The 27,556-nt window shown below is 42.0% G+C and overlaps 2 protein-coding genes across 3 annotated transcripts; one reads left to right on the top strand and one right to left on the bottom strand.

The window, feature by feature from the left end:
• Window positions 1-4: 4 nt before the first annotated feature.
• LOC103980946 (ATP-dependent zinc metalloprotease FTSH 9, chloroplastic/mitochondrial) lies at window positions 5-20,532 on the bottom strand. The gene is made up of 17 exons (XM_009397487.3): window positions 19,693-20,532; window positions 19,004-19,157; window positions 18,198-18,290; window positions 17,963-18,051; window positions 15,354-15,477; window positions 14,243-14,362; window positions 13,831-13,881; window positions 12,888-12,949; window positions 12,284-12,341; window positions 3,726-3,851; window positions 3,566-3,646; window positions 2,104-2,233; window positions 1,794-1,942; window positions 1,385-1,666; window positions 1,219-1,308; window positions 1,081-1,134; window positions 5-541 (listed from the first exon to the last, which is right to left on the bottom strand). Exons 1-17 carry the CDS (start codon window positions 20,283-20,285, stop codon window positions 404-406), a joined length of 2,394 nt encoding a protein of 797 aa, XP_009395762.1. The 5' UTR covers window positions 20,286-20,532; the 3' UTR covers window positions 5-403.
• A 705-nt stretch (window positions 20,533-21,237) lies between these two features.
• On the top strand, window positions 21,238-27,164 carry LOC135644287 (probable polygalacturonase). 2 transcript variants are annotated; one of them, XM_065161756.1, is made up of 7 exons: window positions 21,238-21,355; window positions 21,436-21,941; window positions 22,176-22,523; window positions 22,814-22,934; window positions 23,551-23,725; window positions 26,125-26,195; window positions 26,391-27,164. In XM_065161756.1, exons 3-7 carry the CDS (start codon window positions 22,179-22,181, stop codon window positions 27,026-27,028), a joined length of 1,350 nt encoding a protein of 449 aa, XP_065017828.1. In that variant the 5' UTR covers window positions 21,238-21,355; window positions 21,436-21,941; window positions 22,176-22,178; the 3' UTR covers window positions 27,029-27,164. The 2 variants fall into 2 exon arrangements, with proteins under 2 accessions (XP_065017828.1, XP_065017834.1); XM_065161762.1 differs by having other exon boundaries at window positions 21,251-21,728; window positions 21,817-21,941.
• The last annotated feature ends 392 nt before the right edge of the window (window positions 27,165-27,556 follow it).

The following is a 27,556-nucleotide window of genomic DNA, read 5'->3' as shown; positions in this document are numbered from 1 at the left end:
CCAATGATCATCAAGAATAAATACGAGTTCTTATTTCTCGAAAAGCTCCCATGTTTTGTACAGGTTTTTCATAATAATAATATTAAAATGAAAAAAAAAGTCTTCTGCAGATCCCATCCGTACTCAAAAAACACATCTGCTTTCTTCCTTTTTCATGTCAATGTGGACTCTCTGATCGACCGACGTTTGACAAATCACACCCCACCAACAAGGATTTTGGTTCCTTCGGTTTCCCTGCAAATTTTGATGCGAAATTGAAAAGAATAACTTCACATCTTCCTTGATCGCTCAATATATATGCCAAGAATTATCATAACTAGTCTAAAAATTGGCCTACGTTTGCATTACTGTACATTAGTTTACAAGGAAGAAAGACCGAAAAAATATGTCAAGACAACGCCGTTCAGGTCAAAGCAAGCTCCTCTTGCTGTTCAGGGAGTTGGACTTCTTGATAAGGATTGAGGATTCGTTTGATGTCGTCCGCACTGAGAGTCTCATACTCGAGAAGTGCATTAGCCAGTGCATGTAGCGCATTTTCATGCTGCAAAGAAAGAGTTAAATTTAGGTGAGAGAGAGAGAGAGAGTCTAATGTTGTCAGGAGATCACAAATAAAACAAAAAAGGAACAAAGACACTCGAGGCATGTTACTCCCAGACTATTTACTATAAATTTGTGTTTCTTTCTTTGCTGTTCAAACATTTAGATTTCTTAGATTTGCTTGTAGAAAATCATAATTCTTAAAATGTCAGAGATCTTCACCTGAGTATTGAAGAAAGTGGAGCAATTTTGACAGTGCATACTAACTAGCTGTGATAAATTTTCCCTGTTTGACTTTACTTTCGGAGTAAATTTATGAGATGCTATAAATACCTATCTGAAAATTCAGCTTCAAGGCATGCAATGAAGATAATCAACCACACGTGTAACCATTGGTTTGTCAAAGAGACTTCTTTAACAGGAATTGATCAACATGAGCTACAAACTAATTTTCTGTCCAGTTGGTTTGCATGGACCATGAAGATTAATATTAAGCACCATGTTAAAAGGCATTCGATGCAAATTATAGATCAAGAGGCAAACCTTCTTTAGTAACTGTTTAACTCGATCATAAGCTTCTCGCAAGAGTTTGACCACCTGAATTTTCAAGAAAAAATCATGAGAAACATTAAAGTGTTCAACCACAAGAAATGTGAAATAACTTCATTATAGAAAACATACTTCTGCATCTATCCGCGACTGCATCTCAGAACCTGGCCGTTCTTTAACATAAACTGGGCCAATTGCATCACTCATTCCACAGGTTGAGACCTGCTCGGTAGCAGATAGTAAGAAAATGATATCCAAAAATTTAGTACTGGTGTGTTAAAAGATAGAGACACGGTACCATATAGTGAGCGAGCTCTGTGGCAGTGTGTAGATCATTACTAGCACCAGTTGTGACACTGTCTTCACCAAAGATGAGCTCTTCAGCTACCCTCCCTCCCATGCAGACATCAAGGCGAGCTAATAGCTGCTTCTTGCTAACAGATGTTTCATCTTGAGAAGGAAGTTGAGTTACCATCCCTAGTGCAGAACCTCGGGGCATAATGGTCGCTTTATGTATAGGATGAGCACCATCAGTGTTGAGTGCAACAATGGCGTGACCGCTCTCATGGTAAGCAGTGAGCTGAAAGAAGAAAGTATGCTGTCAGTACCTTTTGCATTGACAAAAAGAATCAGAAGAAAGATTTTATCTAGAATGACAAAGGGTTAATTCAAAATAATAGTAACAGTAATATTAATGACATGGAAACCTTCTTTGAATCTTCAGATATATACATAGTTTTCCTTTCTGTACCCATAATTATCCTATCCTTTGCAAATTCCAATTGTGCAGCAGCTATGTTCTCGATGCCTTCTACTGCAGCCTTAATGGCAGCAATATTTACCAAGTTTGCAAGATCTACAAGTAATGCAGAATAAATTTAGTTGATTCGATTACTAAGAAATAATAATTTCCCTGATGTTGAACAACTGGAAATGAAGTACCTTATCATTCGAGTTTTTGATAATTATTTGCATTAGAGGTTGGATTCGAGATAGTAAGAAACTAAAACAACCAACCTGCACCATTGAAGCCAGGAGTACCACGAGCAATTGCTTTTATGTCTACATCATCAGCTAATGGCTTGTCCTGCAAGTAAAGCTCCAGAATCTCCTGCCGACCCCGCACATCGGGACTCGGAACAACAATCTAGAAAGTGGATTTTGTTAGAATCTTTTGAGCACCAAGCCTAGAAATCAATCCAGCAACATTGTATCATAAATAAGATTATGCAAGCATAAAAAGATCTTAGTGCATAGACAGTATAGTTCCTTTCCACCTTTAATGATAAATAAACACAATTCCTGAACATATATTGCTCTAGAAGTAACAACATGAGCAGCGAGCATTATGATTCTCAGCTAATATTAGAAAAAAAATTCTATGCTAGGGAATTTCAAAGGTACTGCTTTCTATATCTGTCAGGATAACTTCAACAAGATACACAATATGATCCATAATTTTCAAAAATAAATATAGAGTATTTGGGATACATAACCATCTGATTATTAGCCGAACACAATTCTATCACCCCATGATCAGTTTAGACCCATGCAGGGTCATAGCTAGGTTAGCGTGTCAAATATTCCAATATGATTTTCACATCCAAAACCTTGCTAAACTTCGTAATATGAGATCCATAGCTACTGAACTTCCTTCATATCTTATGAACTTATCCAAAAAACCTACACGATATTTCACTACTAGCTTTCAGCTTGATCACACCCAAAAAGAAAAAAAAAACGAAAATGGCTTATGTCCTTTGGGGCATGACCCAAAGACATGCTCTGATGCAAGTTGCATTTTTTCAGTTTCATGAAAGAAACAAAACATATATGATTCTCTTGTACAAAAGCTGGCTCCATCCAGTAGCTTTTTCTTCTCCTAGAAGCATTATTTATGTTACTAAAGATGAAACAATAAATAGTTAATCTTTTGTAACATAATTACGCTAACAAAGTCAAAAGACATAACATTCAAGATTTATCACCAAAAAAAGGAAAAAGAGAGACCCAGGCTGTAGTGCAAATGCCCTTCAATTGAAACACCACAAGAAAAAGTCATAATCATGATCTGATACAACCATAATGACTTGTAGGCTTTTCAGTAGCATGATCTTGAAGCAACAGGCTAACCTTCTTGATTGTTTAAGCTAATTTGCATGACAACATAGCCAACACTCAGAATATATTACAATGACAAGCAGAAAAATCAATTTGAAAACTTGGTATTCGAGTTGCAAATCTAATGTTCACTCAATTTGAAAAGTTGGTATTCGTGTTGCACATCTAATGTTCACTCAATATTTCCTATACTTTCAGTCACAACTAGCATAAGGTAACAAGCCAGAAAGGGAAGAATCTAAAAGTTAAGTACTTGAATTGAACCATTTTTATTTTATTATTATTCGCTTTTTTTGTAGAAACAAATGGGACTATAGCACCACGAGTATACCATGTACAGAAAACTGATAGAACTTACATGCCTATCGAATCTGCCAGGTCTTGTCAATGCTGGATCCAGTATATCTGGCAAGTTTGTAGCAGCCATCAATATTATTCCCTGAAAAGGAATGTAGCAGAGATTGAGAAGCATAGTTTTGGCACTTGAAAACACAATACCATTTCGCATTATGATGTACCTCATTTTGCTCAAAGCCATCCATTTCCACAAGCAGTTGATGCAACGTTTTCTTAGTGTGTCCCTCCCACTGCTTTCTAGTGGAACCCACAGCATCTATTTCATCAATGAAAATGATGCAAGGTGCCTATGACAATGAAAATTGACAAGCTTTAGTCCTATTAGCTTGAGGGTAGCCAAGAATTTCAGACTGACAAAAGGCAGAGAATTGAATTATGAAAAGAATTGAGTTGCTAGTAAAGAATGACAATGCGGAAGATTGGTAATCATCTCTTTTTTTTTACCCCTTCTTATGTGCACATGCATGCATCTACATGTATGGAAGTTCCCAATAATGGTCCTAAGTCTCAGTTTTAGTTTTAGTTAACTAATGGCTGAACTAAAGACAATGCGGTGATTTTAAAGTTCTGAATTAGGCTCATTTTTGTTCTTCTTGCATAAAAAATATAAAAGAGATCATAAAATTTTAAACAATTAAGTGGAAATGTAGAAAATGGCTATCAAGAAAAAAATCTCAGAACTTAAAAGTCAGAGAAAACGCAGAGAAAAATGAGGATCAGCCATCTACACACTGCAGTGTAGATAAATATATTGTCCTCGACCAATTTATTGAAATTTTCAATTAAAAATGGAGATTGACCATCTACACACTGCAGTGTAGATAAAATTTATATTGACCTCAACCAATTTTTTGAATTTTAAATATATTGACATTGTTTACAATTGAAAAAATGTCGAAGTTCTTTACAATCAAAGTTTTTTGGACTTCAATTGTGCACTTGTATCATAGCACAAGCCTGAAGGAAAAAACTGAAATTGCATTCGGAAGGAAAAAAATTGTGTGCATTTCAAGTATCTTCTGGAATTTTCAAATAACAAGAACAAGAGGCAAAAGCAAAGGATTTTTGTAATTTTTTAAAATAAAACAGATTGGAGGACAAAATGATTTTTTTTTTTAAGCAGCAGTGAGTAGCATCAAGTTTTGAAGGAACCACATGAAGGGAGCTGTTTAGACAGTTCTATATCAATTTACATTTTTTGTACATTCAACCAGTTGTAATATGAACTTAAGAAGCAAGGATTAAAAACTTGGTCTGTTATCAATTCTGGTTGGTGGCTGGACTGGTACTGATATCATATGAAGTGTCAATACTGGTCTGTACCAATCAATAGTAGTCACACAGCTACAAATAGATGTGAAAGTGAAGGAGTTAAGTATGAGGCAAAGGAGAAGCATAGTCATGACAACAAAAGGAGGAGGTGAAGTGGAGAAGGTAAGTATGAGGAGGCAGAAGAGATGCAGGGCAGCTAAAGAAGACGAAGAAGAAGAGAAGAGAAAGAAAAAAAATAGAAGAATGAGAAGTACAATTAGCCATACTGTCACGGACAAATCTGTACACAGAGTGTTCGATGTAATATTTGTATATGTTTGTATCCTTCGATTTTGTTTATGCTTGGTACAACATGTAGAGGACTAACAATAGGCTTGATGCCCCATTTTGGTTAACTTTTGTGACCGTTTTAGTCTTGCAAGTGTAGGTTGTGTGAAGTAGTCGCGTAGAGGCAAAACTGGCTAAGAACAAGATATCCAAGCAGTCATTTTAGGAGTTTTCTAGTTCAGCAAAGTGGTGCAGAGTGTCGGCTAGTATAGCATCCTAGAGCTAACCAAGTAGCACATGGTTGAATGAGCCTTTGGAGTATTGTCTAGGACCGCTTTGCTGTCTTGTTCCACAAAAGTGTCATGTGAGCACTTGTGAGGATTTTTGGCTGTGATGGACTACCTTGGACCCTTTCTCATGTGATTATTCAGAGCTTAAAAAGTCTATCTTTGTAATTTGTATTGACTATCAAGTGTCTGCTAAAATGTCTGCTTATGGGATCCCGAGTTAACCGCTTTCTCTGATCCATCTTCTGTTTTGTAGATCCTTATGGGACCATAAGAGGTTTCGGAGAGACTGATCCTTTGTGGACGAACATGCAAGGGAGATGCACAACCTAGGCAAAACCAGATAAATCTGTGACAGTACCGAGTTGTAAATGATCTAGTTTAGCCCGACATCAATCAACTTACTACTTGATAAGCTTAGTGTAACAAGCTTATAGGGTGGTAAGCATGGTTCCAGACCGAATTGGATAATAGACAATCCATATACTGGTCAACTGTCAAACCTAGTAAAAACTAATAGCAAGTAGAGAAGCACTTATGGTAGTAGGGAGGAGATGGTGATTCATCAATTTTAATGGGGAGGAGAAGTGGAGAAGTGAAAGAAAAGGAAGAGAAAAAAAAAGAAGGGGCACAACAGCAACTGTCATCAGCAGCGATTTCAATAGGCGCTAGGGCGAGGCGAGGCGAGGCCCGAGCGCCTTGCTTCATATCTAGGTGCTCGCCCGAGCCCAGGCGCTGGGCGCTTTGGGCAAGCGCCCGGGTTAAACCAGGCGACCGAACCAGTGTTTTATGTTTGGTTCGGTCTCCGGTGCTTCAGTTGGTTCGATTGAACCAACTAAAGCACCGACATCAGCCTCCCAGCATCCCACTCGCGACTTCCCCAACCTTAACTCGTCGCTACCGCTGCCACTATCGCCGCTCCTGCTGGCGTCGCTTGCCGCTCCCGCTGCAGCTCCCATTGCTCGCTGCTACTACTACTGCTGCAGCTGCTCGCCGCTACCTCTGCCACTATCGTTGCTCACCGCTCCCGCTGCTCACCGCTATCGCTGCCACTGTCACCACTCATCGCTCCCGCTGCTTGCTGCTACCGCTGTCGCTGCTGATAAGGGTAAAAAATGGCGATGTGACACACCATGACGTCAGCCGACGCCTCATGCCTCGATCGGCGCAACTGCACTCGGTTAACCGAGCCGGAACACTAGTCGAGACGCATTAACACCTAACTCAGGCTTGGTTCTTCACGCCACGCCAACCCCATGTCAGACGCTATCAGCTTGCCTCCTGCAGGCAGCCACATCAGGTAACATTAAACTCATCTATAAATACCCCAGAGTTCTAAGCGAACGGGGGAGAGGAGAGGAACTCACTCAGACACAAAACACTCAGAGGCTCTTCTTCAGCCTCATCCACAATCCCCTCCACATCGCTAACTTGATCGTCGGAGGGGTCGGGCCGAGCTCCCGGCCCGACCTGTGTGCAGGTGCGAGACGGTGTCGCCTCTTCCCGACGCTGCGGCGGAGCTGCCACCCGACCCGACCCGCCGACCCGAACCGCCGACCCGACCTCCCGACCCGACCTCCCGACCCGAACCACTCTTCCCGGCGCCGCGGCGGAGCTTTCTCCCGACCCGACCTGCCGACCCGAGCCACCGACCCGACCTCCCGACCCGAACCACCGTGCTCGGCCTTCGAGAGACCCCGAGGGACGGAGCCCGAGATCCCCGACATCCGGACCACCGAACCGAGCCGCGACGGCCCCGAGGCCACGGCTTAAACAGATGCCCCCCGCATCATTTTGGCGCTAGAAGGCGGGCCCGAATGTCGAGGGATCCTCAGACTGATCCCGACGAACTCCCTGCCGAGGGATCGTTCTTAGCAGGGGCGCAGGCCGTGCGTCCCTTACGTGACGGGCCGTGGGCTGACGACCTCCCCGCGACCTCTGAACGCTACTGGCGTTCATTCGACAACCCGGATCTGCTTCCGCCCGAGGGCGCTCCGAGCGTCCCCTCGCCGGTGTCATCCGAGGCCTTTCACGACCTCGCTCGTCAAGTTCGAGCTCTGACGGATATGGTGCAAACTATCATCCCGCTCGTCTCCCAACCGACACCCCCACTTATGACTCAGCCGCTACGGCAACAAGAGCCGCCCGCTCGGGCCCACATGACGCTTCTGGAGCCTTCCACTTCTCCTCGGGTCAGACCAACCCCACTCGGGGACCCAGTAAGGACAAACCCGAGCGGCCGCCCGGAGCCCGAGGTACTATCCCCGGATTCAACGGACTCCCTGCGAGCCCAGCTACGCTTTCTTTGGCAGCGGCTCGACGAACTAGAGAAGGAGTTTCGCAACTCGAAGGGAGAGCTCGGGGTGGACACATACCGAGGATCTCCGTTCGCACCAGAGATACGAGATCACGCGGTTCCCCCGAACTTCCAGCTCCCTTCTCTGGACGCATACGACGGCGCCACTGACCCAGCGGACCATGTCGCCGCTTTCCGTGCCCAACTGGCGCTGTATGGAACGTCTGACGCTTTAATGTGCAGGGCGTTTCCCACGACCCTGAGGGGTCCAGCCTGCACATGGTACGACGGCCTGAAGACCGGAACGATTAGTTCCTTCGACCAGCTCGCCAAGGACTTCGAGCTCCACTTCGTAGCCCATGCCCGGCCAAAGCCCTCCGCGGCACAGCTCCTCGGACTCAAACAAAGAGAGGACGAGCCCCTCTCACATTTCGTGGATCGCTTTGCCACGCAAATCCGGAGCTCACCGGACACTCACCCCTCTCTGTTAGTGCAGGCGTTCATGGTAGGCTTGCGACCTTCCAGATTCTGCTGGTCCCTCGTAGAGCGACCCCCCACCACGGTACCAGATATGCTCCAGCGAGCCAACCGGTACATCGCGGCGGAAGCTTGGGTAACCACAAGGAAGAGGAGTGACTCTGGGCGACAGGACCCGTAGCAGCGGTCAAGCACCCGCAGTTGCTATCCGGTGTAATCCCCGTGCAAGGAATCTAGCCCCTTCCTCAGTCTCTTCCAAGCGAAGGCTCCATGTTTACCTGACCGCCTCTTGGCTCACGGTTAGCTTCGATCTAACCCCCCCTCTTTTTTGCATTCGCACGGCTCGGTCGGAGACGCCCGAGTCCACCTCAGAGCGACCTACCCGCCTGAGCCATGTCCCTCGGCCGCAGCCTGCCTGCGCCGAGCTTCTCGGCCATACACTATCGAGTTCACCTCAGCGCGGCCTGCCCGTCTGAGTTGTCTCTCGGCCCGAGCCACTTCCCTCGGCCATGCACTACTCGAGTCCACCTCACGTGGCCTGCCCGCCTATGTCGTGCTACTCGGTCGCATGACCATCGCGACCACGCCTGCACGGTATGTCCGCCTGCGTCGTGCTACTCGGCCGCATGTCCAACGCGACCACGCCTGCACGGTCTGCCCGCCTGCGTCGTGATCCTCGGTCGCATAATGCCCGAGACCACACCTGCGTGGCCAGCCCGCCTGCGTCGTGCTCCTTGGCCCCATGTTCCCGAGACACACCTGCGCGGCCAGCCGCCTGCGTCGTGCTCCTTGGCCCCATGCTCCCGAGACACGCCCGCGCGGCCAGCTCGCATGCATCGCGCTCCTCGACCGCATAATGCCCGAGGCCACCCCCTCGGCCACGTAATGCCCGAGGCCACCTCCTCGGCCGCATGATGCCCGAGCCCACGCCTGCGCGGTCTGTCCGCCTGCGTCGTGCTACTCGGCCGCATGTCCAACGCGACCACGCCTGCGCGGTCTGCCCGCCTGCGTCGTGATCCTCGGCTACATAATGCCCGAGACCACACCTGCGCGGCCAGCCCGCCTGCGTCGTGCTCCTTGGCCCCATGTTCCCGAGACACACCTGCGTGGCCAGCCGCCTGCGTCGTGCTCCTTGGCCCCAATGCTCCCGAGACACGCCCGCGCGGCCAGCTCGCCTGCATCGCGCTCCTCGGCCGCATAATTCCCGAGGCCACCTCCTCGGCCGCGTAATGCCCGATGACACCTCCTCGGCCGCATAATGCCCGAGGCCACCTCCTCGGCCACATGATGCCCGAGCCCACACCTGCGCGGTCTATCCGCCTGCGTCGTGCTACTTGGTCGCATGACCATCGCGACCACGCCTGCGCGGTCTGTGCGCCTACGTCGTGCTACTCGGCCGCATGACCAACGCGACCACGCCTGCGCAGTCTGTCCGCCTGCATCATGATCCTCAGCCGCGTAATGCCCGAGACCACACCTATGCGGCCTGCCCGCCTGCGTCGTGTTCCTTGGCCCCATGCCCCCGAGACACACCTGCGCGGCCTGCCCGCCTGCGTCGTGCTCCTCGGACCTTCAGCCCTGCGCCCTCCCGAGACACACCTGCGTGGCCAGCCCGCCCGCGTCGTGCTCCTCGGCTCCATGTTCCACGAGACCGCGTCCGCGCGGCCAGCCCGTCTGAAGACAGAAGCCATGCATCGGACTCCTCTCATACAACAGCCGACGCATAGCTCCTTTCGGGGGGGGGGGGGAATATGATAAGGGTAAAAAATGGCGATGTGACACACCATGACGTCAGCCGACGCCTCATGCCTCGATCGACGCAACTGCACTCGGTTAACCGAGCCGGAACACTGGTCGAGGCGCATTAACACCTAACTCAGGCTTGGTTCTTCATGCCACGCCAACCCCATGTCAGACACTATCAGCCTACCTCCTGCAGGCAGCCACATCAGGTAACATCAAACTCATCTATAAATACCCTAGGGTTCTAAGCGAACGGGGGAGAGGAGAGGAACTCACTCAGACACAAAACACTCAGAGGCTCTTCTTCTGCCTCATCCACAATCCCCTCCACATCGCTAACTTGATCGTCGGAGGGGTCGGGCCGAGCTCCCGGCCCGACCTGTGTGCAGGTGCGAGACGGTGTCGCCTCTTCCCGACGCTACGGCGGAGCTGCCACCCGACCCGACCCGCCGACCCGACCTGCCGACCCGAACCGCCGACCCGACCTCCCGACCCGAACCACTCTTCCCGGCGCTGCGGCGGAGCTTTCTCCCGACCCGACCTGCCGACCCGAGCCACCGACCCGACCTGCTGACCCGACCTCCCAACCCGAACCACCGTGCTCGGCCTTCAGGAGACCCCGAGGGACGGAGCCCGAGATCCCCGACATCCGGACCACCGAACCGAGCCGCGACGGCCCCGAGGCCACGGCTTAAACAGATGCCCCCCGCATCAGCTGCCACTGTCGCCGCTCGCCTCTCCTGCTCCCGTTGCTCGCTGCTACCTCTTCTCATATCGACTCGATAGTATACTGTTAGTAGTATATTAACAATATACTGTTAACTGTATACTAGTAACAATATTTTTTTTATTTATTAGATTAATAATATATTATTTTGATTTTAATAATGCTAATTTTTATTTATTTAAAATTATTGTCATTGTTTTGAATTTTGAGATTTTTTTGTTAATGTGATATTATGATTTTGTAAGATTTTTTAATTTAATATCATATTTTTATTTAAATAATTATATTTATTAATTATATTATATATTTTTATATTTTAGCGTCTCGTTTCGCTCGGGCGAGCGCCTCGGACGTTTTTGGACCTTGACGCCTTTTGGCGCCTAGGGCTTTTTAAATCACTGGTCATCAGACAATAAGAAGGTAGACGAGGAGCAATTGTGTCAGTGGGAAAAAGATGACAATTCAGCAATTTGATACATTTGGGTGATGGCTAGCTTACCGCTTGCTAAGCCCAATGCAATAAGCTTACCGGGTGCTAATCTCGTCTCTCAACCAAACCCTATGAAATTATTTGGTTGTTACTGGCTAGCCATTGGACTTATAAAAACCAGACTGTACCAACTGGTATGATCAGTTTTTAAAATCTTGCTTAGAAAAACATATTAACCAAGGATTATTTGAAATCAAGTCAATGGTGTTTATCAAACTTTATTTCAGCCTACATCTGGCCAAAACTAATTCAAATAATCAATGTCATAAAAAATTAATACCATACTTTTCATGCTACACCTTACCATTCCATGAAAAGATTTAATTTAAACATCCCATATGTCATTGGCAAATTGTTTGGATCAATTACCCTTGGAAATTTTATATGATTTTTATGTTTACAATTTTCATTTTTTTTTATTTGAACAGAAATGGTAACAGGAATGTTGAATCACATAATTTCCAATACAGCTTTTATAAACTTCTTTTTCTGAAGTGGCCACTCTATGCCTAATGCAAGTGGTCAAGATACTGCATAGCACAAGTTATATGGGTGCACATTCATATTAAAATAGATAGAATGTATAGACAAACAGAGGAGAAAATATAGACCAGCACGTTCTATGGACAAAAGATAAATAACAAACATATGCCATGGACAAATAAAAAAGCTATGCAATGACATTCATATGAAAACATGAAAGTGATAAGTTAAAAGAAACATGTAAAGAAAGATGCATAAACCAAATGCATACTTGTATCAACCTTGTTAACTAGTAGAAATAAGGAAAAAATATAGACCAGCACGCAATCACATATTCGTACCTATGTGTAATGCATAAGCACCCCATGAAGCTGTACACACTGCATATGCAATTGCATATGAGATGCCACATACACCACTTTTCAAAATAATAGCTTTTGGTAATTAATAAGTGATGGTTTCAGATAATAAAAATAACCGATATAAGTGTTAGCATCTAGAAGTTAATTGTCACATTAACTTCTTTTAAGTAGAAAAGAAAGAACTAATAAACATAAGAGATAACCTTATTATGACAATCAAACACCAAAGGTAAGATGTTATCATGTTTGAAATAACAAAATCATAACTAATAAGTAGATAAATCAATTAAAATCTAGAAGTAATCCGAAGTCTACCTTCTTTTTAGCTGCCTGAAATAATGACCGCACACGACGAGCTCCAACTCCTACAAACCTGGCATGAAAGGTAAGTCACAAGAAGTTCCTTAATTTGATATTCTAGAATAAAGACATCTTGTAAACCCTGTTGAAAGGTAATCAATGGGAATAATGAAATTCTCAATTACTTCAAAGGACATGGAATGCTGGTTTTAAGTTGTACCTGAAAGCTATCTAAAACAGGTAATGTTGTACCAATAACAACAATTTATTTCTACCACTAAAAAGATGAAAGCAATATACAAGTTAGTGACAACTTTTGCCTTGTCCCACTGGACAAAGTCAGATAGTGCATGTATACTAAAGCGAGGACCATTTTGTGATAATATTAGACTTCAGGAAAAAGCAGACAAGGTTCAAAATGGCATCAAAATAGATTACCCACGATAACAATTGGGAATGGAAATTATCGAGATAAACCAGACCCTTGGCAAGGAAGTTATATGAATGAAATCCATCTTTTCCAACATGTTTAATTTGCTCAGGAAAACAAAATTACATTTAGTTAAACCAAAAGTATAGCATGTAATTGGAGATCATTGATGCATGTAGGTTCTCTTACATTTCCTCAAATTCTGAACCTGCTTTGTAGAAGAAAGGCACACCAGCTTCACCTGCAATAGCCTGTGGCGAACAAGATTTGGTCATTGTGATAGAATAATACAGCGCATAACAAACAGTAAATTTTATTTGATTTATAAAGGGAACTTGCACCTATAAGGTCTGTATATCAAATTATGAACTGACTACCAAGAATGACAACTTATAATGCATACCAGAGGGTAACCGGATGTTAGAATTCACCAATATGGCAATGCCAGCAAGTTTTGAATGTCAGATATGCATATCAAGCCGTGCCATTCATAATAATATTGGCGGAGCAGCTGACCACACACTGATAAACTTGGCACTGTAATGTTTGTGGCTGGTGTGTCTCAGCAGGTGCTCAGTTATGAACAATGTAATTCTGACCTTGCCCACTAAGTCATCATGCACCCACGGGATATGACATGATAATCCTTTATTACACTTAAAAAAAGAAACAGCAATTTTCAACCTTTCTTCTCTGCATATGCAGAGAATACAAAGGAAAATGACACTTCAATTTCCTTGATCATTTAATTTTGTCATATGCAAATTCTCTTCTATGTTGAAGAAGGGATTTGTCACCTGAGTTAACTTACTCCAAATTACAGATCATCAGCAAACACACTCACCAATACAACAAGCTACCTAGGCCAAGTTGGTTGCACCACCAGTCAACCAAGTTAATCTACAGCATAAATATCTGTAAATAAGTGGAACTATTGAGCTAAAAGTCAGTCACTTAATATATCTCTGGCTAGAGTATTATTGTCAACCTACACTAAAATAAGCTGCCAATGGAACCTATCTGAGTCATTTACATCACAATGCCATGCATTCATATGTACAAACACATAACAACAGTTTATCTACGGATACACAGATAACTTCTTTTGAATATGGAGAAGGCATATTCTCACCTTTGCGAGCAAAGTCTTTCCAGTGCCAGGTGCGCCAGTCAAAAGAATTCCCTATGAAAGAACATATTCCAAGTTCATATATCAAAAGAAACAAATATTGGAAGTGTTTAAAAATCTTGATTCCGAATTAAATAAGTAAAAGGTGCACATCATCATCACAGTCTGGCATAATAACAGAGGCATATCATGGATCAAAACTCCAAAGACAAGATTAAACATTACAAACAAGATTCAAATCTTAGACCTATCAGATCCCTCAAATGGTCTTTAGATTTAAGCCACACAATGATACTGTACAAACAGTTGCAGCACATGGGCAAGATGCCAAAAGATAAAAATCTACCTATATATGTTGGAAAACATATGTAAAACATGCAGATGAACTACGCAAGTATAACAATTTTGCACGAACCTTCGGCAATTTCCCACCAAGCCGAGTGAATTTTGCTGGGTTCTTAAGATACTCAACCACTTCCTCAAGCTCTTGCTTTGCATCATCACAACCTTTTACATCCTTAAAGGTTTTAACATTCTGCACAAGTATTACAAGAATTGTAGAACAATCTGAGATCCTTCTGATCCCCTCTATGCTTATGTTAGAAACTGAAATATAAGCAAGCAAGATAGATTTGATAAAAACATCAGTTTCATGATAAAGTAATTAAGAGATTAGCAATTACAAATAAAAATTTGAAAATATTACAATACAAAATTTGATCACAATAATGAGGACAGCAAGAACTGAGTTAAACATGCTTAGCACAATATCCTTCTAAAAGAAAAGCTATATTCAATAAATGTAATCCCAGTTTGCATAAAATATTCACTGTACAAAAATATCTTCAACCATAAATTAATATATTTTACAACATTCTTCCAAGTTGAACTTCCCTCAAACATGTCAAATCTAAAATCAACAGAGAGATACATACACTTCAAGAGCACTATCATCTATATATATATATATATATATATATATATATCACTTCAACTCAAAATTATTACCACAATAAGTGAAATAAAACTCCGCTAAAGGATAAAGGGTCTTCTAAAACACAAAAATGGAAATCAAAAGTCTAAACCCCGGTAGAGTGATTGAAGTGATTTGCTCTGTAGTCTGTACAAGTTCTAAAGGCACAAAAAGTCAGGCTGCATCACCATTATGACAAGTCAAAATCTTTTTGATGTAGCCTTTTGCTAATTGTCAATGTTACTCAAAGCAAGGATATGCAACTTATTTGCAAACATTTAACTCTGTTAATGAGATTCCAGAATAGCAATAATCATTTTATATAGCATAGGTAAACTGCCATATTCTTGTCAAACAATTCATCACAATACATTAGGATCCATGTGCACATATCAATCAAAAAGAAAAAACTGCAAAAAATTGTCTTGTGTTTTCTTCAAGAATAATGGACCAAAATCAACATGGCATATGAATTATTTCAGATATTTGAAAATTTTCAATACAAGTCACACCTCCATTGCAAGCACATAAAAGCACAAGAGGATCATATTACCTTCTCTGGCATGATTTCTTTGTTCAACTCTTTTGGGGCATATGTGGCACTTGAACCAACACCAGATGTCCCAATACCACCTAAGCTGCCAACATACTTTTGCAGTGCAGCTGCACCCAACACCCTTGCAATCAAAATAACATGCAAATCAAATCAGCAATTTTAAGTGAATCCGCAAAATTTGGTGACAACACTTACAGAAATAAGAGCAAAAAATCATGATCTCTTAAGCATTAAGAAAGTTTGCAATGGGACAAAGAATCAAATAAGAACGTTATGACACAGGAGAACCTAACTGGCAAAGTAGCTTATAGTTGATTCTATCATTTGTATTCCATAATTTTTGTCATGTGCCTTATAGACCACAAGTATCCATATTTCTTTGCACAAATTGAATATAATTTTTCTACATTCTCATCCATTTGTTTCAGGAGTTCTCCTATTCTTATTGTGAAATCAAGAAGCAATACTCCAAAATAATGAAGTGAAAAGAAGTAAACCATGAATCCAGAAGGAAAATAAAAGATTGCCTTAAATCGATCACTAGGACAGCAAAGAGCAGAGACATTTTCAATGGACTAACATGTAGAATCAGGACCTTTCTGGAGAAAATTCAATCAGGTGTGCAGATGAGCCATGACAATTTCTTCAGCACATAAATTTGCCATCAACATAGATCAATTGCAAAATAATTGTTGCCACACCAAAGAGTTGGGACTTTACAGTTTCTTCATGTGGCAGGTGTATAAATTTGCACCAGCTACAAACTGGAGAATCACTACTCCCCCAATTTGCACAAGAGAAAATTGATAATAAGATGGAGAAAGAACCTTTTTGAAGTGAAATCTCACCCTAATACTCAAATTTATTATTGAATATAGTTCTCATGAGAAAACTCATGTCCTATCAAATAATACTACATGCAGCATACATAGATGTATAGAAGGTTGAGAGTTACATGTTACGATACTAGAGCCTTTTTTTTTCTTTCATGAGAATCCTATCCTATTCTCCATATTATCTTTGTTAGTAAGGATCTTCATTCATGCATGCTAAACTTCTTAGTCCCAAATCGCTTCTCTCTCTCTCTCTCTCTCTCTCTCTCTCTCTCTCTCTATCAAACAACAACAAGCTAAATCTAAGAAAATGAGATAAATTGCTTCTAAGATATTAACTCATCTTGTGCTCTTCAAGGCATCTGGAATCTGGATGGTAAAGATGCCTCAGCTTCCAAGTGAGTTGACCTAGCTCCAGAGCATAATCCATAGAGATGTTTATAATAGGTATGACAAAGGTTAATGTTGGTGGTCAAGCACCTCAGCCAACCCTTATTTCCCAAGCTAGAATTGGACATGCAAAGGATTTAACCACCTTGTTTCTCAACAACAAGATTTATTTTTTGCATTCTTTTTGTCCAAAACAGGAATCAATTAATAAGACCCTTGGGAAAACTATCTCAAACCAACCATATAGCAGCAATTTTCATGGACCCCCTTGTTTCAACAGAGAATTTGTATTACAGAATGGAAATGAATTTTTGCACTTGAGCCAAATCCCTTTCTATAATTTAGTTGATGTACTTTAAAAGCAATAAACAGCCAGCTATAATACATTTTCCCAGTCCCAGTTCCAAAATCTTATGTTCTGACCATAATGTGTAAAGAATATCTGATTGGAGATTCTAGGTTTCTACGCAGCAAATGGCAATCTTTTTCTCTAAAGAAAAGGACATTAATAATCAATAATTTCTCATGCCCTAGAATGTATATCATATTATTAACCCAAATAACTTTGTCCTATTCTATATCATCACTAGTCTCTAAACTAAAATTAAAATCCCTCCTATGTTAAGCTATGATGAACTTTGTATGGAAAAGTTTTGACAAGACTACTATTCAACAAATAGCTACTCGAGTAACACCATCCCACTTTATTATCTGTATGTGTGCACATACGGACATATACATGTTTATGAATTTTATGACAAACCATGACAAGCACCATTTCATCTTCCTATCTAAATTATGCCAAGGTTTTAGCACCAAGGACTGCACTTTGGAGTTACCAACTAGGAAAATCAGACTATTGACACAAGCACCATTTTGGTCTTGCCATTTGGGTTATGCTAAGGCTATAAAACCAAGGACAACACATTGGAGTCCCAGGCAGATCCCATACTGAATAAATACGCAACTTAGTCATTCACCAAGATAACTTTCTTAACTGAACTTCAGTGGACATTGATATTTATTCCATTTCCATCCATGTATCTATAAAACCTATTTTGCTCCTCCTGTGTAAAAAAAATTTTAAAAAAAATAAAATAATTAAAAAAAACTGACTCCACCATACTTGTTGTCTTCATTTTCTAATCAGCATCCTGAAACAAAGGATCATATTCTAAGAACATATTCATTACATTAGGTAATTAATATCACTCATGGGAATAACTCTAGTGCACCAAACATAAAAATGCCAGGACAACTGACAGTAAATAATGGAGGTGGATTGTATAAGTTAACACTTGGTTAGATAGATGACAAGCTATAGTGATTCTATGTATGTTTCCATCAAGAACAAATAAATTTGAAGATAAATGCAATGCATACCACATAAAACCGACAGCAATGGTAAATAAGATGGTTGAGAGGAGTTCTTGAGCAAATCGTGATGATCTATTTGATGCTTTAGGGTCAACCTGTGAAGCAAAACATAAAACATTAGAGATTAAATCAACTGCAGAGAAGATTTAGCAAACTACAGGATATGGGAAATAATGTATCCTTGAATAGTAGAATTCATTTTCAAGATAGAAATGAATAAATTGAAAGGCCACAATCTTACCATAACTACATGCAGTGGTTGCTTCTCTGATATTCCAGGATTCAAGAATGGCTCATCCTCATTTCCAGATGCACGTTGCTTTAACTCTTGCAACTACTGACATAAAACTATTTTACGATCAGAGAGGTCTCAGATATAGCATACCAGAACAAAGACAACTCTAATGAAAAAGAAAAGGTAAAATCCCATCAATGCACACTGTTTTCTGCATTTCTTTCTGTATTTCCTATGTTCACAGTTCCCCTGCAATTCATGTGTGCTGAAGCAGTAACCATTGACAGATAAATTCCTATTAACATAACATTTGGCACCATGAAATGGAGAGACAGCACTATAGAATGTTAATCATGAATATGTTACATAAGTGGCAAAATATTTGTATTAAAAATTAGAAAGCTCTAACAAACAAGCAATGAGGTAAAGAAACAAACTAATTAACAGATGATGAAAGTTGTAAAAAAAGAGTTAAAACTGGTTTTTAAACATGTTATGATACTAAAAGAACTTATGGACCTTAATATAATATCAGCCAAGAAAATTTTCTAAATTAACTAATAGTAAGTCACTTATGAACCAAAATGATACAAGTAGTAGATAGAATTATATAAGTGGATAAAGATTAGCTCATATAAAATTTTATAGGAAGAGGGAAATGCAAGGGAAAATAAAAGGAAAGACAAGCAAAACAAAAACTGATGAAACAAAAGAATGCATTATTAATTACTGCATGATACTCTCACTGGCTTAGTGACTATGCATACACATGATGCAAAAAAATATATAGACAAAAATGATGTCAAAAATACCAGTGTAGGAAGGCTGGAAGGTTTTCCTGAACCCTCATCTGGAAGATATTCTGCAAGAGCATTAGTTACAACAAGAGCTCGAAGATATTCTGCAACTCCTCTGCTATCTATTGCATGATTTCTTTGTTCAAACCGTCTGATGACTGCTTCAGGGCTGCCAGAAAATTTCAGATGTGATAAGATCAGATCAACAAAGAAGACAGTTATGCACTAATACATCACATAAGCATCTGATTCTGCCTGATGATCTAGAATAGTATGATTACCTATGCATGCCACTCTAATTCAATTTCTACTACATTAAGGAACCCCGAGACATAATAAAAAGCCCTTCTATATATAACCCTTCCTAGTAGGATTGGATGTGACTACAAAAAGGGGCAAACAAGTGAAGCTGGGTGAGATAGTTAATCCAATTCATCCCCTCAATGACAAATTTCTTCAAGACAGCACAAAAACCCACATTAAGTGGATTCTGTTCCCTCGAAGAAGTCTGGATGATAAGATAACGCTTACATATCTAACATACAATTATGCTCACTGTTACACGTAGAAGAACATGTAGACAAATGCAACTTTATGCAATGATCCATTGACAACATCAATTCAGGTCCAATGATCTTGTTAACTAGAAAAACGATTCACATGGCAAATAGACGAAGAAGAGAAGAAAATTGCCGCAGCTGAACCTGTGCTTATTGAGCTCGGCAAGAAGGGCACTCTCCTTGCCAGCATCCTTGGGGTTTGCATCGGCATCGGCAATCAGCCGCTCCAGCCTCTGCTCCTTTCTCCAGAAGGGCCACCAGCTCAGCCACTCCGACATCAACAACGCGTTCAAACTCTTCCTAGCCGAAGCCAGGACTCCCATCAAGTACAACATGAGAGGCAACCTGCTCTCTGTCCCCGTCTTCTCCACCGACTCCTCCACAAAAGCAGCACCATTTCCGGCATCACCTACAACGGCAGCAGCGTCGAGCTCCCCTCTCAAGCTCTCTCCAGCGGAATCTTGTGAAAGCTGAGAGTTTAGGAGGCCTTGGGCATCCAAGGAGGAATCTTTATCGGGAGATGAGGGTTCAAGAAACGAATCCGTGTTCTCGGAAGGCAATGCGCGGGGAGCGGGGGCGAGGTTGAGACGGCGGTGGGAACGGGATTTGTGGAGGTGAGAGGGGATCAAGAAGCCGGCGGGGCGACGGAGAGCGGTAGGGCAGAGGCGCTCAGGGCGGCGCGAGGGGGGAGGCGAAGGCAACGGCCGGAAGAGGAGAAAGGCTTGGAGGGCCATCATGGCGGCGCTGCGCGTCGATTGCAGCGGCGAATGAAGCCACTGCGTCTCTCTCTCTCTCTCTCTCTCTCTCTCTCTCTCCTTCTCTCTCTCGTGGGGGAAGAGGGGTTAATTTAGGGATTTTAGTTCACCGAGAGCCACACGATTTGGGGTTGACAAGGAGGGGAAGGGGAAGGAGAGGAGCCGAAACCTTATCGCGCGAGCAGAGATTAGGGAGCAAGTCATGCACCCAAAGCGTGGAACCGATGCTTCTATTGGTGCCTACGCATGCTAAAATATCGGAACCTTATGAAGCATCGATGAGAGACCAATTTTTCCCTTATTCCAAACTTGCGTATTATTTTTTGTGATTTATACCCAAATAATTCATCATATTTATCCATGTTTGATTTGTTTCACGAAATTTCGCTATGTCTCGTATTTATCAGTCACAATTAGGCCGATTAGAAGAACGATCGTTCACCTAAGCGAGATTTCCATTTTTTTTCAGAGTAAAAAAAACCAAGAAAATCTAATTATTCTGGTTGAGCATTCGCTTAATTCTTTTTAGACGCAAGTAAGTACATCTAATTATTTTTATATTCATGAACCAAATCTCTCAAATCAATTAAAAATTCACTTATTTTGGAACGATTGTTTTCATCGTTTATCAATTAAATATTAAATATTAGAAAGCAGGACTAATTACATATTATTTTTTTAATTAGTTATCTTCGGTATCATATTTTTTATATTTTTAAAAATTATATTGATAATTCTATAATTATTAAAATAAAATATTTAATCTTATTTTTTTATATTATCGATTTTATTGATGAAAATATCGAATCTTAATATAATTTAAAAAATATATATAAAGAAAAGATAATTAATTATAAAAAAAATAATATATAATAAAGCCTTAGATATTATTACTACTGTTCATGGTATGAGGTGCCTGTTCTTATCGTTGGAGGACCGTGATAGTGCGGTCGTCAAATCGTAGGTCAATTTCCGCGTCGATCTTTATTCCGTGTCCGTGAATTTTGCATTGTCTTCCGCCGCCCGTCAGCTCATCGTTCTTCGAGATTCCTGTAGATTGGAATTATTACCGCTATGCAATAAGAATTCTGGAATTCAAATCATGAATCTTCCTAAAATTTTGCTTTCTTAGGATCGAAATCTATCCCGTATTTTCGTGCTTGCTTCGAAGAATCAAACCGCAGTCGGTGCAGATGGTCCCGTGTGGCAACAGGCATCTCCTGAGACCCAACTATTTTAATGCGCAGAAGATTAAATATGCCAGTGGAGGCAGGCCCTACAGCACTCTGCGTCATTTCGAGGCTGAGGCGGGGTTGTGAGAGCGCTGTGAATCTCCGACACCGACACGGACTCTCCGACATTTGTGACCGGAGTCAAGAGGACCGTGGTCGTCTACTCCTCGTGCTTTGGCGTCTTCTCCTATCTGTAATCCTTCTGCTTCCCATTTCTTTATAGACCCCCTCTTTGGAGCTTTCTTCTCGGATCCAAAACGCTTCTACCTCGTGTAAGATAGAACAACAAGAAGGGAAAGATCTCTCTTTGGAGGAAATCCGCACGTTCCGTTAGACGGTTTCGGTAGATCTTCGTCTCTGCACAGCGTTCAATCTTGGATCCTGGGAGTTGCTTCTTCTTCTTGTGGTAATTTCTTTTGCACTTCTTTAGAATCTATCTTGGAAGCCTTCTTTTGGCCTCAAGTGTTCCGGTGCGGATGAAACACAAGGAAACGGATAAAACCCATCTCTTTTTTCTTCCTTTGAGAAATCTCCCATTAAAAATCTCGCCTTGGAGCTTTCTCGTTGGATTTCTATCAAACCCTCCTTTCAAGATCTTGGACAGAGCGCTCACTCTACTGTTTTCTCGTGTGGCTAACAGAAAATGGTGCGATGGCGGCTGGCGGCGACGGCACTGTTAGCTATTTTCCTCACGGTGCTGAAAGGCGGCGCCTTTGTCGTGGCGGAAGAGGAGCAGACGTGCTCCGGGATAGTGCCTATGAAGAAACGGGGGGAGGTGGTGTCGATCACTGACTTCGGAGGGGTCGGGGACGGGCAGACGCTCAACACGGCGGCCTTCAAGAGCGCCGTCTTCCACATTGAGCAACGGAAAGTGCCGGAGGGATCCCTTCTCTACATCCCTGCTGGAGTCTGGCTCACCGAAGCCTTCAACCTGACCAGCCACATGACGCTCTTCCTCGCTGAGGGCGCCGTCATCAAGGCCACCCAGGTTCTACTCCCATTTCCTCCTCGAGAATATGTCCCTTTTTTCGAGGAGAAGAATAAAAACCGCCTATTTACCTATTCTTTATCAGAAACGGATAGATTTGTTATTGGTTGAAGCATAATAGGATAAAAAATGTTCCTTTGATTTGTGAAATTTGCTGCATGAATATGTTGGATCGAATTTGTATATCGTTCAGCTGAACTCAGATGTTTAACCTTGCTTGCTGGACGTTAGTCGTAGAGCTTGGCTGGTGATGCTTCATCTTTTCTCATTTTAGTTATTGGTTGTGGCAGGACACAGTGAATTGGCCACTGATTCATCCTTTACCATCTTATGGAAGAGGACGAGAGTTACCAGGTGGCAGGTATATGAGTTTGATTCATGGCAATGGACTTCAGGATGTTGCCATAACAGGTGTGTTTTTGGATTCAATGCTTTTAATGTATGTTGCAATTGTCACTATCGGAAGAACATGTATCTGCCATATGTTGGTCTAAATCTGTAGTTGCACTATGTAGAAAATAAAGTAACTTTGGAGTCAAACAGTACAATTTTCTTAGCTTGACTATTCCAAAGGCAGCAGCATAAGATCTAACAAACTGCTGTGTGCAAAAATGGCTTCTTTAGGCTGAACAAACTACTGAAATTGTACAACAAGTTTTTTCTGATTATAGCTCAATAAGCTACTGAAATATGGTGTAATGACCAAGTTTAGGTTGAAATAGCTCTCGCCATCGGCAAAGAAAATTCAAAGCTCCAATATGCCTGAGTGATGCAGGAAAAAGAGGGTTCGCAAATTGTTTGATGCAAAATTGTTCCGAGTTAGAGAAGTTCGTTAGTCTGTGAATTAACAGGAACTGATTGTTCTTATTTCATTTTTTTGCCCCCTTAGCTGCAAACATTATACAAGGGAAATCTGCCTCCTGCCTTCTTTTATTTGTTACTTTTCTCAGAATGCACTTGTTCAGTAGATTAACCGAAATTTTATATACAACAGTTTGATATCTCAGCCAAGCTTTTTTTGCTACAGGTGAGAATGGAACAATTGATGGGCAAGGTGATGTGTGGTGGAATATGTGGAGACAGAAAACTCTACCTTTTACCAGGCCGAATCTGCTGGAACTCATGCACTCTACAGATATCATCATCTCTAACGTGGTCTTCCGGGACTCACCTTTCTGGAACATTCACCCTGTCTATTGCAGGTTAAGAAAAACAACCTTATGTAGTGTTGTTTTCTTTCTTTAAGAGTACATTATTCTAGTTCTATCAATAGTTTGTAGGGGTATTTGAGCACTGCTTCATGTCACTGCTAAGTCGTGACTTAAGATGTGAGTGGAGAATATGGGTGTGGCACACATCCTAGGGAAAGAGGAGGTGGGGTCAAGGATGCATGCCACATCTTCCACATCTTCCATTCATGTTGCATGACCTCATGACTCGTGACTTAATTAAGGTAACAAAAAATGGAGCATTTTTTGTTACCTTGAGTATCATCCTTGTTGAAATATCATTTATCATTTTTAATCATTATACACAAGTAGATACCCTAAATGTATATATACATTGTAACATGAAGAACATTCTTCCTCTATGTTAGGTTCACAACCCCCTTGGCACTATCATATCAATGCTTTTTGTGATTGCAAATTTCATGAAAATTTATGCAAAGCTTTACATACATAGCGGAAGAACAAAAAACAAAAATTACAGAATTTTTCATAGAAAAGAAGGTTTTATCGTCGTACGAAGATTAGTTCGCAAAAAACCTACGAAACCGAAAAACCACGTGTGTTAAGGGATGTGTGTTATATAGAGAGATCGTATATCCCTGAAAACCTACATATATGTGGGAGAGGATAAAGGAGGTCAACTATCCTCCTCTCTATCGGTGATCCACACAGCATGAGTTGTAAATACGTTCTTCAAATCGTTGCACAGATCTCCCCATCGTGAGCACCACACAATCAAGAAGGGGTCGGTCCTTTTTACTGTCCACACGCCCTTAATAGGGGCTGCTAGCTAAGGAGGAGAGGGGGAGAGGAGAATAGGAAGTGGCAGTCAAAAGGGGTATAGTCTATGGCCCTTTGGTTCCCTCCTATTTATAAAGGTCCCTATAAACTTACCTTAATGGATCTTGTCCTATTAGGTATTGGATCTTCATCCAACTACCCAAGTCACTTAGATTAATGGATCTTTACCCAATAATCTCTTATTTTGCTCTTATTGGATCTCATCCATAGGATCCAATAATTCATGGGCTAACTGGATATCCAATAAGATAGGGGCTCCGGCGGATATCTCATATATAAACATCTACTCATCGCAACACCTACCATATGTGTGTGACCCTCTAGGCTCAATATCGAACTGGCCGTGAGTCATACCTGTCAAAATTCCTTCCGACTCAGTGAATTATTATCTCCATATCGACTCATCGATTGAGGACGTATTAGGCCACTACACCACAGTTCCCAAACGATACAAGGGAATCCAATCCATTGGACCTGTCAATCGTCGGTTACCATGTATCTATAGTCCCTTATCCATCTAATATCTCAGAGACCGTATTCCGAGCATGGTGCTGTCATGCTTATACGATTTCTACTCAAGTCTCGCTCTAATCGGATTCTCTCGAAGAACTCTTTATCTCTCAATCCGAATGACCCTGGCCAAAGATTTGTCTGAGCAAGAACACATGGAGTATTCCTCTCATGACACTAAGAGAGGATGATCCTCTATCGACACTCAATTGCTCTCGTAAGGTTGGCTGCCACTCTCGATTACCGGTTGTGCTAGATCTAAAATTTTCAGACCTATAAGTCCAGTATCAAAGAGTGGAGTACTCATACAGGACATTCTTGGTGTCTCAAGTCTAAGGACCAGATACACCACTGGGACAATGGAATCGTTGTCTAACAATGAGGTATCATCAATCATCCAACATTCCATGAGTGGATCAATCAATGAACTCATTCTATAATGAGCACCTGTGCGGTATCCCTAGTATCCCTATACGAGTAACTATGAGGCCAGCTGCCTCTATCATATGGACGGGTATACAACACATCAATCTATCCGATCATCTCGATGTCCCTCTCGAGTGACACATGACTGGGATTATTTAGGATCTGTGTTTAAAGGCGAATCGGTCTCATTTTTATGATTTCATCACGATCTGATTTCCACTGCTCAGATCCTAGACATTACAATATATATGTAACGGGTAATATAAAGTGAAAAAAATGTCAAATAAATAATGAGCAAAAAAGTGTGTATCATGTCACACGTGTCATCACTCACGTGATTGTCTTGTAGGGCACCTATGACTAGCACAAGCAACCTTGCATGTGGTTACACTGAAATTGTTCGAACATGAGTACATGAAGTTGAGGTTCAACAAGATGCAAGAAAGCATATACTTAATAGTAATAATTGAGGTTACAATTGAGGATGATAACGTTGTTGGATATTCTTTTTTGGTTGATTAATAGGCATAGAGCTAGGATGTTGCACACATTCTTCCTTTTTATTCTACAGAACATATTTTCTTTTGTGATTGTTATTTAAAATTGAAAGAAGGTTGGAACTCTTATCATTGCAGCAATGTGGTGGTGAAAAATGTGACTATCCTGGCTCCATATGATTCTCCTAATACCGACGGAGTGGATCCAGGTATGTTATCTTGGCTCATCCTTTATTCCACTAATGTCATGAGTGAAAAGGACTATTGATCAAGCTACTTTTATTTGCAGTACTCGTGCCTTTATTTTCATGTCCATTGCCAAGATCAGTGATCATAAACATCAGGCTCATTGGCTTGTGCAAGCCTTAAAACCATCATATTATTGATTTTCTTCTATCCTGCAGATTCAAGCTTGAATGTTTGTATCGAGGACTGTTACATTTCAACAGGGGATGATTTGGTGGCTGTGAAGAGTGGTTGGGATGAGTATGGCATTGCTTATGCTCGTCCTAGCTCTGGAATAATCGTCCGGCGATTAACAGGTTCCAGTCCCTTTGCTGGCTTCGCTGTAGGGAGTGAAACTTCCGGTGGAATAGAGAACATCTTGGCTGAGAACTTAAATATATTCAAGACCGGTGTTGGGATCCACATAAAGACCAATTCTGGCAGAGGAGGATTCATAAAAAACATAACTATCTCAGATGTTAATCTGAGCGATGTTCGCAAGGGACTGAGGATCGCGGGGAATGTAGGAGACCACCCCGATGACAGATACGACCCAAATGCTCTTCCTGTTGTCGATGGATTGACAATCAAAAATGTGTGGGGCGTGCGCATCCAGCAACCTGGTTCAATACAGGGCATCAAGAACTCTCCCTTCACTCAAATTCATCTTTCGAATGTAAAGCTCGATGTGGCTTCGCCACGGGGAGTAGCATGGGCATGTGCCGATGTGAGTGGCGGTGCTCTCGACGTTCAGCCATCGCCTTGCGCAGAGCTGACCATCACAAACGGCATGAGCTTTCGTACTGGTGCTCTCTGATGTTCATTTGTTTAGGGAGGATACATTTCCTTTACCTATTCAGCAAACGTGAGTAAAAGATTGTAGTTTCAATGTTCAATGACATTCATGTTTTCAGTGTTTCTTTAATGTTGGGAAACCAAACTATTCTAAGCCACTGATGTCTGGTTAGGTTCATGGTCTTCAGGCAATAAAACGTTCTGAAGAATCTGGTGGGCACAATTCCTCACCCTGTCACTTATTCGGTACAGCCTTGATAGATATGTTCATGAACAGCTTTGCTAACCGATTGAAAGCTGCAGATCGAGCAAACAGGTCAATTGGGTGGAAGAAGAATAATGTTCTTGTCAAATCAGGGCCCTCGTCGTGATCACACGCCTGTCCTACATAGATATGTAAGTCGAATACAAATGGGGCCATGGAGCAGCTCACCTGTCGAAGAAGAAGCCTCCATGACAACGAGAAGCATGTAGCGGAATGTCCGCAGCATCCTTATGCAGGCCAGCGTTGTCTTGACTTTTTGTCTCGAGGTGTTGTCCCCATGGAGAG

This window comes from Musa acuminata, chromosome BXJ1-4, assembly GCF_036884655.1.
Source record: "Musa acuminata AAA Group cultivar baxijiao chromosome BXJ1-4, Cavendish_Baxijiao_AAA, whole genome shotgun sequence".
In the NCBI taxonomy this organism is placed as follows: Eukaryota; Viridiplantae; Streptophyta; class Magnoliopsida; order Zingiberales; family Musaceae; genus Musa; species Musa acuminata.
Note: the sequence above shows the minus strand (reverse complement) of the source record. Positions and strands in the feature narration are given on the sequence as shown.

What these genes read in the sequence shown, in the direction of transcription:
- LOC103980946 (XM_009397487.3), bottom strand. Translation starts at nt 20,285, where the DNA reads ATGATGGCCCTCCAAGCCTTTCTCCTCTTCCGGCCGTTGCCTTCGCCT. An exon ending in CTTCCAGCCTTCCTACACTG is followed by an intron (nt 18,291 to 19,003) that starts GTATTTTTGACA and finishes TTATGTCAGTAG; the next exon opens with TTGCAAGAGTTAAAGCAACG. An exon ending in CAGAGCTCGCTCACTATATG is followed by an intron (nt 1,309 to 1,384) that starts GTACCGTGTCTC and finishes GCTACCGAGCAG; the next exon opens with GTCTCAACCTGTGGAATGAG.
- LOC135644287 (XM_065161756.1), top strand. Translation starts at nt 22,179, where the DNA reads ATGGTGCGATGGCGGCTGGCGGCGACGGCACTGTTAGCTATTTTCCTC. An exon ending in TCAGGATGTTGCCATAACAG is followed by an intron (nt 22,935 to 23,550) that starts GTGTGTTTTTGG and finishes TTTTTGCTACAG; the next exon opens with GTGAGAATGGAACAATTGAT. An exon ending in TACCGACGGAGTGGATCCAG is followed by an intron (nt 26,196 to 26,390) that starts GTATGTTATCTT and finishes TCTATCCTGCAG; the next exon opens with ATTCAAGCTTGAATGTTTGT.